Source organism: Manacus candei, unplaced genomic scaffold (genome assembly GCF_025592945.1).
Source record: "Manacus candei isolate 608988 ecotype Guabito, Panama unplaced genomic scaffold, ASM2559294v1 h1tg000050l, whole genome shotgun sequence".
In the NCBI taxonomy this organism is placed as follows: Eukaryota; Metazoa; Chordata; class Aves; order Passeriformes; family Pipridae; genus Manacus; species Manacus candei.
In genome coordinates, this window is record NW_026138098.1 from 33,018,954 (window position 1) to 33,032,422 (window position 13,469).

The 13,469-nt window shown below is 38.6% G+C and overlaps 1 protein-coding gene across 7 annotated transcripts in view; it reads right to left on the reverse strand.

The window, feature by feature from the left end:
* Positions 1–13,469, reverse strand: part of CTNNA3 (catenin alpha 3) — a 443,012-nt gene that overhangs the window by 90,048 nt on the left and 339,495 nt on the right. For all 7 annotated transcript variants that reach the window (XM_051800260.1, XM_051800262.1, XM_051800261.1 and 4 more), the window contains one exon: positions 12,833–13,033. In XM_051800260.1, the coding sequence (XP_051656220.1) occupies positions 12,833–13,033 (201 nt within the window). The remainder of the gene's footprint in view (positions 1–12,832; positions 13,034–13,469) is intronic.

Genomic DNA, 13,469 nt, shown 5'->3' on the forward strand with positions numbered 1-13,469 from the left:
CATCAGAAATTAATACCATTTCTTAGGTAGAATAATTTTTGACATACATGTTAGCAAGCAACAAAAGCACAGAAGACAAAATGTCCTTTGGCAAAATGTATTTGGGAAAAGGATCACGCTACATTTTAGTTCTATATCTACTATAATAGTAACTTGGAATAACTGAAATAATTTAATCAAGAAGAATTGTATTTCATGGAAGACTGCTGACATATCAGAAGCAAGCACAAGACAACTACAGCTTGGTAGCCAAAATCCTCAAGTTCTTAGTTACAGTGAAATACCAGTAAACACTGTCAACTGCAGAAAAGATATTTTTCTGAATGGTGCCAGAAAAATACTGTCTCCAAATTTAAAATTAATAGCAAGCCTCAAAATGACTCAGAAAACACTGCCTTGTGACAGAGACTATCTCTATGTGTGCTTCCTGCCTTTGCTGGGAGCCCCCAGTGCACTGGTCCCCTACCTGCTCTCTCCTGTCCCGTAGGACCATGAACACCAGTAACACCCAGTAAGAAAGAATAGGGACATGGGTTGTACAACCATCAGTAGAGTGAGTGGCAGTTGTTCCAGGAGTTCCAGTGGATTTGAAATTAGGTTCTAAATGTTGAAGCTGTTTAAGGAGACCATACAAGCTTTCATTATTAGAACACGGTATTCCTGAAATTGCTTTAAACCAAGAGTGATAAGGGGATGCTGGTATATTTAATGAGTATGTTCAATTATAGTATATAATCATTTGAGAGCAATAAACCTGCTAGTTGCAGGAAGTGAAGTACCATTGGACAGCTTGTTTGTGGCCATGGTGACAAAAACTCAAGAGGTTCTTCTCTCTAAGGATTTGAAGCAAGAATGTGAACGGGCTGTTGGCACTCAGTACCCTGACCATCACTGCATCCTGCATTATGTGTTTTGCCCTATAAAAGGAACCTTGTCTTACCCAACTGGCTACCAACAACATGAAAAAGAACATTCTTCAGTATTCACCTGAAACCTCTAATCAACTAGTGACTAATTAAATTAGCAACATTTACAGATACGAGTGCTAAGACTAGTATTACCAGCAGGGAAAAGTCCTTTAGGTGAAGAAAGTTCTGTGCAAGAACCCAGAGAGAAAGTGAGAATGATTAATTATAACAGGTACTGACTGTTCTGCACATACAGTCAGGGTGAACTCCAACTGCAGTGGACTGCTGACAGACAAGAAAGTGATTGTTCATTGCATCCCCTGCTAAATTCAATTCTATGCAGAGAGTACAGAAAGGCTGAAAAGGTTCTAGAAGATTTTTTTGTTGTTGTTCTTTACTTGTGGTTTAGAGTTTATGAGGGCCAACTACAAGAATAAGTCCTCCCAATCCGCAATGCAGAAACATTAACTTTTCTCTAACACACAGAATAACAGATTTTATTAAAGATTCAGGAAGTCAGTTATCAGCTAACAATGGTTAGAAACTGAATAAACTATAATGAATAAAACTAACATTTATTAAAAACTGAATAAAACTATACTGAATAGACCAGATATTTCTTCTAACACCATTAAGATACTTTTATGAAGGTGTTCTTAGGTGCAGGTACTTATTTGCTTTACTTGTCTCAGAGAATAATGTATAAGCAAGACAAGTGAAGAAATTAAGCAAACACAAGATGACTGTGTTGTTATTTAAAAGAAATCTGGAGCACTGCTGAAAATTTTACTACTGGTTCTCTGGAAAAAAAGAAGTCAACATAGTTTTAAAAGAGCACACCAAAGAGTAAACAGGCACTTTGAAAAACAGGGTACCAAGAGGTTTTAAATATGCTTTTCTGCCTATCTGGAAACGCATGAGACTAAATCACAGAGATTGATTGCATGCATTGGCAATGTTGGTATGCTTGACCTCCACTTAATACACAATACTTCATATAAGAAGCCTGTATTAGCATTCAGGAGAAATTTGCAGAATCAGAATGAAGTATATGCAACCATTTTGACACTAAAAATGGTTTTCAAATACCAACACCACATATTTCTAATAACAAACAATGAAAGTACTCTTCTCGAGGAATTTGAGATTGCTACAGCAGAGTATGAATGCACATGTTAAAACATTTAATTACCCAGGAAAGATGAATAATATGAATGCAGCTGTAGTCTAACAAAAGGGAAAAAAAATCCTAAACACATTATTTGAAAAGCACTTTTGTATATCACCTGGATCGGTCTCCTCCTTAAAAAAAAAGACCAACATGACATCAGGCCAGTCACAGTTTTGCCTAGTTAAGTCTTCAAAGCCAGAAACTTCATTGCATCTCCAAAATCTACCCTTCCTAAAAAACAAGCATTTCAAAAACAATGGTCTGTTCCTTGCAGCTATATTCTAGAATCACTCACTAAACGCTTCTGACTTCAAACCAAGGAATTAGTTTTGGGGAATCATTTTAAACCTCCCTCCACACCAAAAACAAAGTTACCGGAAAAACACTAATATCCTGGTACAAGGAATGTTAACTTGAAGCCTCAGGTCAGGAAAGAAATTATAAAATTGATTCATAAGGAAAAACAAACAAACAAACAAACCCTAAACCAGCTGTTGAAACATCCATGTTTTTTCCCCGATCATTTCTGTTGATTAGGAGGATTGTCATACAGTTTATTGCCTAACCCAGCTGTCAAGGTGTCAAGGTGTGAGTATTTCTTAAGCAAAGCATGGCTGCTACTTCATATTGCTTGGGAAGGGTGAAGAATTCTGCAATGACTTATTTGCACAAAACCCAGGGTGTACAGATCTTCTCATCTCCTGGCTGAAGCCACCTGCCTTTTAATTTTTAATGCCTAACAGCAATTGCAAAGGGGAGTGAGTGACAGACAGCTGTATATTCCTGCACGAAATTCCATGACAAATGTTCAAATTCCGATGGATGCATTAATTATACATCTTCTGCTGAATTATTCCAAAATTACTCTAGCTGCAGCTGTTTAATAGCACTGGGTAAACTGAGGAGACAGTGTGGTGTTCTCAAAAACTGTGACACAAAACAGAGCATATAGTAAACAAAATGAGCTTCAGAGGTGACCTTGCCCAGCAGTGGAATTCTGGTAGGAAACAGAATAAGGTCCCCAGAAAGTAAGGAGAAGCCCTGTTTACAGAAATATTTATTTGTCATATAATGGATTCAATTCCACCTCTCCAAATACTGCAGTGGCAGACTTACTGAGACATGAGGTGAACAAAATGACCACAAGCCCATCATTTATGATTTCAGCAAGAATCAATTTTACTATGCTAACGGATTTATAATCCATACACACATACAGAGGCATACATAAATCCTACAGAATTATGCATATGCTCCCCACATCAAGATCTATGGCATCATTTCCAGGTCTAACAGTTGATAGTTACTAAGGAGGGAAGTACAAAGAGCTGAGAGCACGTTGTCAGAAACGAATCACCATGAAAATCTTCAGCAGAGTTGAGTTAGCTGAATGTAGTTGGAAATATTATTGGAGGGAGAGAGGGGACACTGTATAATTTTATGATTAATATATGACATGTTATGAATTTTATTATAAAACAAAAATCTATGCCATGCAAAAATGAAAATTGTAAAAGGTGCTTTTTTAAGTTCAGGTTGGAAAACAACAAATGATCTCTATGAAGAACTTAAGAGTGATCTAAAGCTGCAGAACAAGGAGTTACTGCAATTTTTCAGATCTAAAGAAATCCTTAATGAGACTGGGTTAATATTGAAGATTTAAACAAAAAATCCTCATAGACCATGAAATAGAGAATCAACTCTTAAGCACTAATGAGTTATAAAATAAAGCTACTCAGCCCACAATCCTGCTTAGGAGGCAGATCATGTTCTGACACGTAAATATAACTAAAGCAAATGGTTAGAAGAGTGGTAAATCCCAAAGTATTCAAAATACTTTGGTCTCTATTTGGAAAAACACAGCAGATACATCTGACCAGCTGTCTCCAGGAAGCATCAGATGAAGCCAAAGGTGCTCATTAAGAACTAAAATGTTCCTATTACAAAGAACTTACAAAATAGAGAAAAACTTCAGTTTCTGTAAGAAAAATGTATTTTCCAATGCATTACACTGTTCTAATAGACAACAGGATTCTTTGAATGTGGGATGGCAAAGGAAATAATTATTAAAGTGGTGCCTGAGACACAGCAAGTTAATCATGGACAAATGCAACAGGCACAGCATGTTTGTTTTAACTCCCCCCCAAAAAATGTAAAATAACAAGAGAATCAGGGTTTGTAGGTACAAGACCACAAGGAAAACCTTAGGAAAAGAGTAAGGGGAAGAAACAGTGCTGCAGAGGCTCTGGGAAATACATTCAAAATAACTGGAAAGGTTACAAAGCTTCAAGTGAAAGGCAGACTACAGAATTGCAAATGAAATGTCCATAACATGACAAAGGTTAAGGCACTTCAGACCCTGAGCAAGAAAGTCATAGCTGAAATGAAGGTAATGGTTTTGATATGAGCATAGAGATAAAAACTGTCCAAGTTAGAGAGTCTGCTTCAGCTTAAGAATATAAAGAGCAGCAGTAGTTCCCTGATCTTGTTATAGGATTAAAGAAGGGACTCTACTGAACAAGACCAGTACAGTGGTTCTTAGGATCTAAAAGAGAAAAATATACGAAAGTTATACAGACATTGGAAAGTCATGAGTCATTGCTTAAAGTAGCCTCAAGTGAGGGAAGATTTATCCCAAAATGTCACATACAATGAACACAGAATTCTACTGAAAAAAAACCCAACAACAAAACAAATAAACAAAACTGGCTGGAGTTAAAAAAAGCAAAGACAACACCGATGTTCATTGGTGTTCCTGCTTTAAGGAAGGCTTACCCAAGTGTACTCTGCTTCAAAGTCCAGGTAAACTGGGTTTTACCAATGAACATGGCAAATCTGTTATCATGGGAGCCAGATTCAGAATTCACACATCCTCCCTATTTTGGTTTCTTCCACCAACGCCATTTAAACTGAGAGACCCTTCCCCTGACTCCCCCTCTCCCCATATAATGAGCTGGAGCAAGACCATGTGTATCAAACCCATGCAGGTAACAGAATGGTATTTACAATCCTAACTCAGGAAAACGATCTAACAGCTGCAAAAGTATCAAAACTGAAATGTGAACACTGTGAAAATAAAGTTATTGCCTTCATAAACAGAAATCTATTTTATGTTAATTCCGGGTTTTAAATGCTCCTCCTATTGATTTTTCTCTTGAGAAGGAAGTTCTTGGAGACTGTGTCCAAGGACTACCCTACAGGGCGAGTGTGTGCTGGGCACTCTGAAGCTGGTACTGAGCAAGGCAGTGGTAATAGTGCACTGAAGAGCAGCTTCTTCTCCGTGCTTTAAATGATCACTAAGTGCAACAGCATTTTAAAGCAAGCAAATGTGTAGTTAAAGCCATCTTTAACACCTACACAGTGTTTATAATCAACATGGAAATTACAGTGAAGCAAAGCTATTTTTGAGGTAGAGGAAAGGAAAAAATATTATTATGGTCAGGGTGATTTTCTGATTACCTGGAACACAAAAAAATATTGGCATTTCCTCCTGTTTTTTAGAATGTTCTTCAAATCAGAAGCAAAACACGGTTTTAAGGCCAACATTTTTAACAGAATTTCACAGAGGGATCAGAACAGAGCCTTACAGAGAAAAAAGCTGCATACTCAACCAAATGGATGTTGTTGACTCTGTAATAGAGTAGCAGCCACAAGAATTAAGGGTTATTGCTTAATTTAGAGTCCTACAATCATCATAGAAATAAAAATGTTTTAGGCTCAGTCATGCAGACACCCTCAGCATTTTTCTTGGCTAACGTTTTTTTTCCTCCTAGCTCCTATAATAATTGTCTGTCAAAGAATTTCTTAGAAGTTATTCCTTATCTGAGTTGTGCACCAATTGCACAAGTTCACCATTTCCATAAGCTTGCACAGTAAGCCTCTCTCCAGTTCCTCTCTCAAATGTTTTGGGGATTTTATTTTTTTTAAATATATTTTGAAGTAAAAAGACTCAGTCCTCTTTTAGCAGTCTTTGAGCTTCACAAGCAAGGGTAAAAACCTCTGAATACTAAACAGCAAATATTATCTTTAAATCTCATTCTGAAAGTGAGTGGTGAAAAATATTTTTTCATTAAAAACACTTGTCTTTCTAAATTAATAAAAACTTCCAATTTTTGTATGCACCCCCAAATAAATCACTTAAAATAAATTTGTCATCTTTACTACTACAAGAGGTAAGGAGCTTCAACAGCTAATTCATCCTAAGGATCCTATCTGGAGATGCACCTTAGGAAAAGTCAGTGAAGTCTCTGGAGGTGCTCCTCTCTCCCCATTCTGGGAATGCCAAAAGACAACAAAATAAGTACCAAAGGTCAGAGTGGGCAGGAGAAAACAGACCAAAAAGCTCTCCTGCATTTCCTCTTTGGAGGGTGTCTTTTGGGTGAAAGACATTCTTGAGCTGCAAAAGCAGACAATCCCTGCTGCAGAAGACTCAAGGCAGTGGACACAGGAAACTGTCAGTAATTTTGCATAAGCTGTTGTGACAAAGCTGTAAACTGTATTTGGAAAAGGCAAGTGAAGCAGCCAGGAAAATACAGTCATTAGCTTGTGCACACAGGCATGCAAAAATGGAAAAGCTGAATAAAAAGCACAAGATGGAAGGAAGCTCGTATCAGATAACATCGCTGCTTTTTTATTGCTAAGATAAATTACCTTTTCCCAGAGAAAAGCAATGCAGTAGATTTAATCCACCCTACAGAATCATTTAATAAAGTACTGTACAGGAAAGCTCTGTTTCAGGTGTAGTAGATCAGTATTAATTTGGAGGCTATACAACTGATCACATTGAAAGGGTTGGGAAGGGAGAGGAGAGACTGGAAGGTGGCCAAAATAGCAATCCTGGGACTGAGAAATAAGCAAATAAATAAATTCATTAGTGTAAATAAATTCATTCATACTGGCACACAATATGATGTTAAAATATGCTGCCAAAAAACATAACTGAACCTTGTAAAGGCTTTAAAGGAAATCACTGAACACTCCAGTGAAGGTCTAAAAGTTTTATGCCTTTGGCCCACTGGGGCCAAGTGTCTCCATCCATGGATGGAGACAAAAGAATTGTTCACATTGACACAGTAAGAAAATGTACAAATAGGCCATGAATAAATGCTGGAAATTGGAGGGAAATCTTTCCTGAGAAGCAACAGGCCTACATAGCTCTCAAGGAGATCACAGGATAACAAATTCCCTTGGTATCCCCTTGATGTACCAAACAATTAAGACTATGTGTTGGTTTTGGCCGGGGTAGAGAGAATTTTTTTCCACAGCAGCTTGCATGGGGTTGTTTTGGCTTTGTACTGGAAACACTGTTGATAATTCAGGGATGCTTTTGTTATTGCTGAGCAGAGCTCACACAGAGCTAAGGCTCCATGTTAAACTTCACATTTGACATCACCATTCTGCCTCAGAGATTAAACTCTACCTTCAGCTATACTTCCGAGGAAGCAAGAATAGTACTTGTGTCATAGCAGTATCTATCTCACAAAAATGCCTACAGCTGACCTTGAGATCAGCCAAATTCAGTTTTAGTTCCAAATGGAACTGTGTTACTATTCCTAAACTTAAGAGTTAAGATCTATCCCCATGTGAATTACAAGGTATTTCATAATCCTAGTCATAAGAAGTTGTGGACAATGGTTTGCTGTAATTCCATCAGCACTACTGGAATAAAAAATCACGGACTCAAAACTTGTGATTCAGAGAAAGATACTTCCACTAGTTCCTTGAGATAGTTAAAATATTTACAATCTTTGTCTCCACCCTTTTCCTTGTTTTTTACTAGATCTTTAGATCTCAATAACTAAAGATTTATATGTGTGTTTACACATATGTTTATGTCATTATACTTTGGCATGAAAGCACAACTGCAGAACAAATTTACAATACAGGCATTTTACTTATATCAACAGATACCTGCCATAATGTAAATTGCTGACTTAAATTTAACCACTGCGGATTCTGGCAGGCAGTAAAATAGCAGAGTAGACTGATATTTAAAAACACGGTACAAGGTTACCCTTCCAGTTTTTAAGTGGAAAGACCTTAGGGTTTTATAAACAGTGTTGTTTCTAAAGGTTTCGTTTTGCTGTCATGCAGCAGTACACCAACCCCATCAAAATGCAACAATCTATTTCAATCTAATCAACAGTGTCAGACATTAGGAATGGCAGCGAGGTATCAGTATTAATGTTTTCACAGTCTTAACCAGACCAGAATACAGCCTCAAGCTCCACTACCTTTGCACTCGTAAAATGAAATAGGAAATGCTGGTTTAAACCCAGTGACTTCACAGAGTATATACAGACCACAGGACTGAACACTGTTTTCTCCAGTGGTCAGTAAAGGTTTCATACAGACCTGTGGCATGACAGACTCACCCTGATAAGATCTAAAATCCAATCAGAGAATCCATACAATGCAAAGCCCTCATGCATTCTATCAAGCTATCATGCAAGATCAACTGCTGGTGCCAGGGTGTTGTTTCAGTAAAACCATCCTGGTTCACCAGACTTGGAATCAGATAAGCTGATAGCTGGTCTGTAAATATGTGGCTAGCAGTCAGTCACTTTATACTATAAAAGTACAGTCTCCTCTCATGCAGTCAGGTTCTTCTAACATAACCCTCTTGGGCTGTATGTGTGGAGATTCCTTCCTTGGCTGGGGACACTCTCCAAGGACAGTCCTCAAGGCTGAGAGAAAGAGATCTCTCCACAAGCGTTGGTCTGGGTGAGTCACATCACATCTCTACTTTTCTATTTTCTTTTTTGCTAGCTTTAATATAATTGTTTCTATAGTTGCTTCAATATAGTACACTATCCTATCTTATGCTATACAAGTAGTTTTAGCTTTTGTATTGTGTAGTAAATAATTGTGATTAAGACCTTTTGTCTGGTCATCTGTAGTAATAAATGATTCATTTTATATAATTATTCTCATTTTGCCAGTCGTTTAAACCTGCGGGACAAAGGTGGTTCAATCACACCTCTGTAATCCCTTAAATTTAAACCACTGACATAATCCAAGGCTAAGATTGGATTCCTCTCTGAGAAGGGGTTTAGAAAACAAAGGAATCCTTTCTGCACCTTGGGACTCAATGGCAGGGCTTGTTTGATAAATTTTGTCTAAGCCTTCCACTCTCACCTGTGACAGAACCCTGGGGCAACAACATTTCCAGGGCATGACTGTCAAGGCTGACTTCCAGATGCCTAGACCAGGGATGTGGCTGGAATGCTCTGCTACTCTCTCTCCAACCCACTCCCTCTTCCCACCAAAACCTGAGACCAAGAAGGGACAGAGTATGTCCCAGTCTCATGGTGCTGTAGAACAAGGACACTGCCAGTGTGGTGCTCACTCAGAGCAGGAGCTGGGGGCACCCCTGCACCCCCCAAAGAGTTGTAGCTTCACGAACTCAGCACCATGCAGGAACTCTGTACAGACCTGGGCAGTGCCAATGAACTGCAGAATCAGAGAATCATTTAGGTTTAAAAAGACCAAGATCATCAAGTCCATCCATAACTATCCTTAATATGAGATCATATATTCTCCTCCTGCAGTCTTCTGCCTCATTACTTTCCAAATTTAGCCTGTGGACACCAGCCTCCTCCTCTAAAATGTGACCCCAGCATATGTCTAAAGCAGGTCCATCCAGTGACCTGAATAAAGCAGCTGGTTTGTAACATAACTGTGTGTGATCACATAACCACAATGTCATAATGCACGTCATGTACACAGAATGCAAATCAAAGAAAATGAAGGCTGCAAATTCAACTTCACTTCTGGTAGTATCCAGCTTCTAAAAGCTCAACTCCACACCTTAAACGGTGCTTTTGCAGAGCCTTGTTGTTAGTTGGCTTGGGGTCTGTCTTCTTGTTCAGGGAAAGGGAAGGGGTAAAATGGAGGAACAGCATAAATAAGCCTGAGAAAGCAGACACTCCATTGTATGGTGCTGTAGAGATCCATTTGGCTGTTAACAGCTCATATGTAAACAGCACTACACAACTAGGAAATTAAGCTCCAGCTTTAAATACTTATGGTACAGCAGTATTATGATATTACTGTTGAATAGCTCACTTTATCTCAAATATGTCTGATGCCATCCATCTGAAGAGACAGATTCAGTGATCTTATGCTCTTTTATTTCATACTGCAATGCAGAGAATTAAACCTCTTTCTTTTCTTATAAACTACCTCAACATATGTTCTACAATTTAACCTCAATCTTTGTTTTAACAAACAGTAAATATATCTGCTCCTCTTTATGCACATTCTCTCTTTCCTGTTACCTCCAATTTGCATCCTTCTTATTTCTGCTCCCATTCTCTCTTTCATTTTTGTTTTTATTTCTCTGCTATTTCCGTGTCTGCTACTAGTCTGTAATTTCGTTTTCAGTAATTCTATACTCTGCCTGCAATAATTTCTCTTCAGTAACACTTCACCTTTTTACTAGGCATGAAGGATGCACTTCACTGCCCCAGGTTACTTATGTAAGCTCACTGAGGAGGTGATGGCACAGCTCTGTCCTGGTGAAGTGTCACCTTGCAATCAGCTGGCACATGAAAGACTCAGCTGTGACAGAATGGTTGAGGTTACACCTCAGGGCTGCAACCTACCTGCATTTTACCTGTCAGCTGAAAAAGTTACAGCAAACCAATGAAATAAGGTCATCAAAACCAAAAAGCCCTCACCTGACTTGCTGTCTATTCATTCCAGATCATATAAACACAGGTGAAAATGAAAGGTACACGTTTGTTTTTTTCTGCTCCTATTGAACAACATAAAGACAGTGGATTCTTTGGTCTGAAGTACTGCAAAGTCATTTGAGATGTCACACGCTTGATGTCTCTTGACATAGGCAAGCATTCCAACCAAAACCAGTTTTATGTCTCCCTGTCTTATGACAGGTTTAGGTACATTATATATATTACTGTTGAAGCAAGGCAACAGAACAGAAGTCAGTGTCAACTCCTAATGTCTTGAAACACTATTGGTTTCAAGAAAGATAGGCTCAGCTTTTACAAGATAATCAAAACTATGCTTTTCTATGCTGCTTCCCTTGGTAGTTGTCAGAGTACTTTCAGAAGTCATGAAAAATTAATGTAATGGTGAAAATATTCAGATTTTCTCATCAAAATATCAGAAAACAAAAACAGGCAAGCCTATTTCAAACTCTTCTCACTATTCTGTCCCTTTAGCCACTTCCCTGCAACGTCAGTTTATTCTTGTTCACATGAAGACAGTTCTGCCCTGGACATATCTGAACTTATTAAGAAAGAGCTCAAACAACATTTCTGTCTTTTGTGGAGGTAAAATAAAGCAAATGTCAGTCAAATGTAAGGTACCAGACATTTGTTTAGACTGAGAGAGCTAGGATTTAGACTTCTGAGTTCATGAAGCTAAATCCTATATTTCAGACTATATGTACAGACTTTTTTAAGAGCAGTTTAACTGCCCAACCACTGAAACCACTGAAAACATGGAAGTCTTGGGAGCTCCACAGGTAATTTCTTTTTATTATTGTTAGTAAGCATACACTATGAAAGGTCAAAGATTCATTTATGTAAATAACAGGAACTATCTATAGTACAATACAGTTACATCCCTGTGGCCAGCACAGGCACTTTCCAAGATATGATACCCACTACAAACCATTTCAGGTGGAGACTACAAACCATTTCAGGTAGTTTCAAATTTGTTTAGCAGAACTGAAGATATTTTGGGATATCTGACCACTGCCCAATAGTTTTTTAAGTGGAAGTAGACACAAGTCATGCACTTGCTTCTCTCTATCTGAGTTTGCCTTTCATCTGCTGAGAACAAGTGGGGTGAGGTCACTGCAACACAGTGAAAATCTGCTGCTTCATTAGTTACAAGTCTCCAAACATTGTTACTTGCATTGACAACTCCAGGAAAAGTCTTCCATAATTTAAACAACCTTAAGCAGACCATGTAATTAAAAAAAAAAAAATAAAAAAAAATTAAAAATTAGTTTTGAATTGAATGGCATCACCGGATTGAACAAGATGCTGACAGGAGAGTAGAGACCACAGAGTGAATTGTTAGTGAATGTAGTGAGTTCGTTTCTTGGATTATCAAGCCTTCCTTTAGCAACAGGGTCAGGAATCTATGGAAGTATTCCATATCATTCCTTTCCATAACACAATATATAAAAAGGTGTAGATTAGAGCGTTCACTCTTTTCTCTGTTCCAGGTGGATAATTTTTGGTTGGTTTTGGTTTTACAATGATTGATTTTCTCTTTTAGTTTGCTTTTCTGTGTGTGCTTTAATCATGTATGAAGCAGCATGTATGAACCTTGCCAATGAACTTGGTCACACTTCCACTGTTCCATGAAACCTGCTTTTGCTGGGCATTCTTTGAATGGGTATATCACATTCCATATCATGCACCCACTGCAGGAAAAGTAGAAAGATGTAATGGACTGTTGAAGACAACTCTAAAGGCACTAGGTGAGGGAACTTACAAAAATTGGGATAAGCACTTAGCCAAGGCCACCTGGCTAGTCAACACTAGAGGCTCTGTCAATCGAGCTGGTCCTGCCCAAGCAGAATCTTTCCACACTGCAGATGGAGACTAAGTTCCAGCGATCCATCTAAGAGGTATGTTAGGTAAGGCCATTTGGATTACTCCTCCCTCAGGCCAAGACAGTGCAGCACATCAGAGAACCACAGGATTCACTTTAAGTGTGGCATATAAAGGAAAGGTTACAGCACTGTAAAAACTGTAGAAATCAGACTTACCATTCTTGGTCAGATCCTGAACATTTGCCATCACCCCTTCAGTGTAAGCTCCCGGTTCGTAATTGTCCATCTCGCCCGAAACAATGTGAGCGACTCTGGAAGCGCGTCCTCGGATGGCACCTGCGGCACGATCCAAACCATCCCCATCCTGCTCCCTCAAGGCAATGATGCACTTGTTCACATCCTCGAGAATGTGGCTTTCTGCAAACAGAACAACACTGCTCTCAGGGTGGCACCTCTCCCATGACCACACACCGTTTAGACACAGAGCTGGCTGCATTTTTGAATTCCCCCATTGAAAGGCCAACACAACTCAGGTGAAAAACCTACAGTAGGAAACCTCCACTGAGCTTTCTTGAAATTCTTACAGCAATTTATTGATTCCTAGCGTTCAAAGGTGCAGAAATACTCTCCTATAAGCAATAGCAACAAGAATATAGTGGGGTAGAAAGTGTTACAAAGATAGGAGAACCACAAACCCTTACATATGAAGTGAATATTTGCAGAATGAAGGAAAATTTCTAAGTATTAAGGCTGCTACTTTATTGTTGAAACCCTCTTAAGCCACTGTGACAATAGTTTCCATAAAGCAATGAGCCTCCAATGACAAACAGTTGCCCCAACAACTAAACGAACT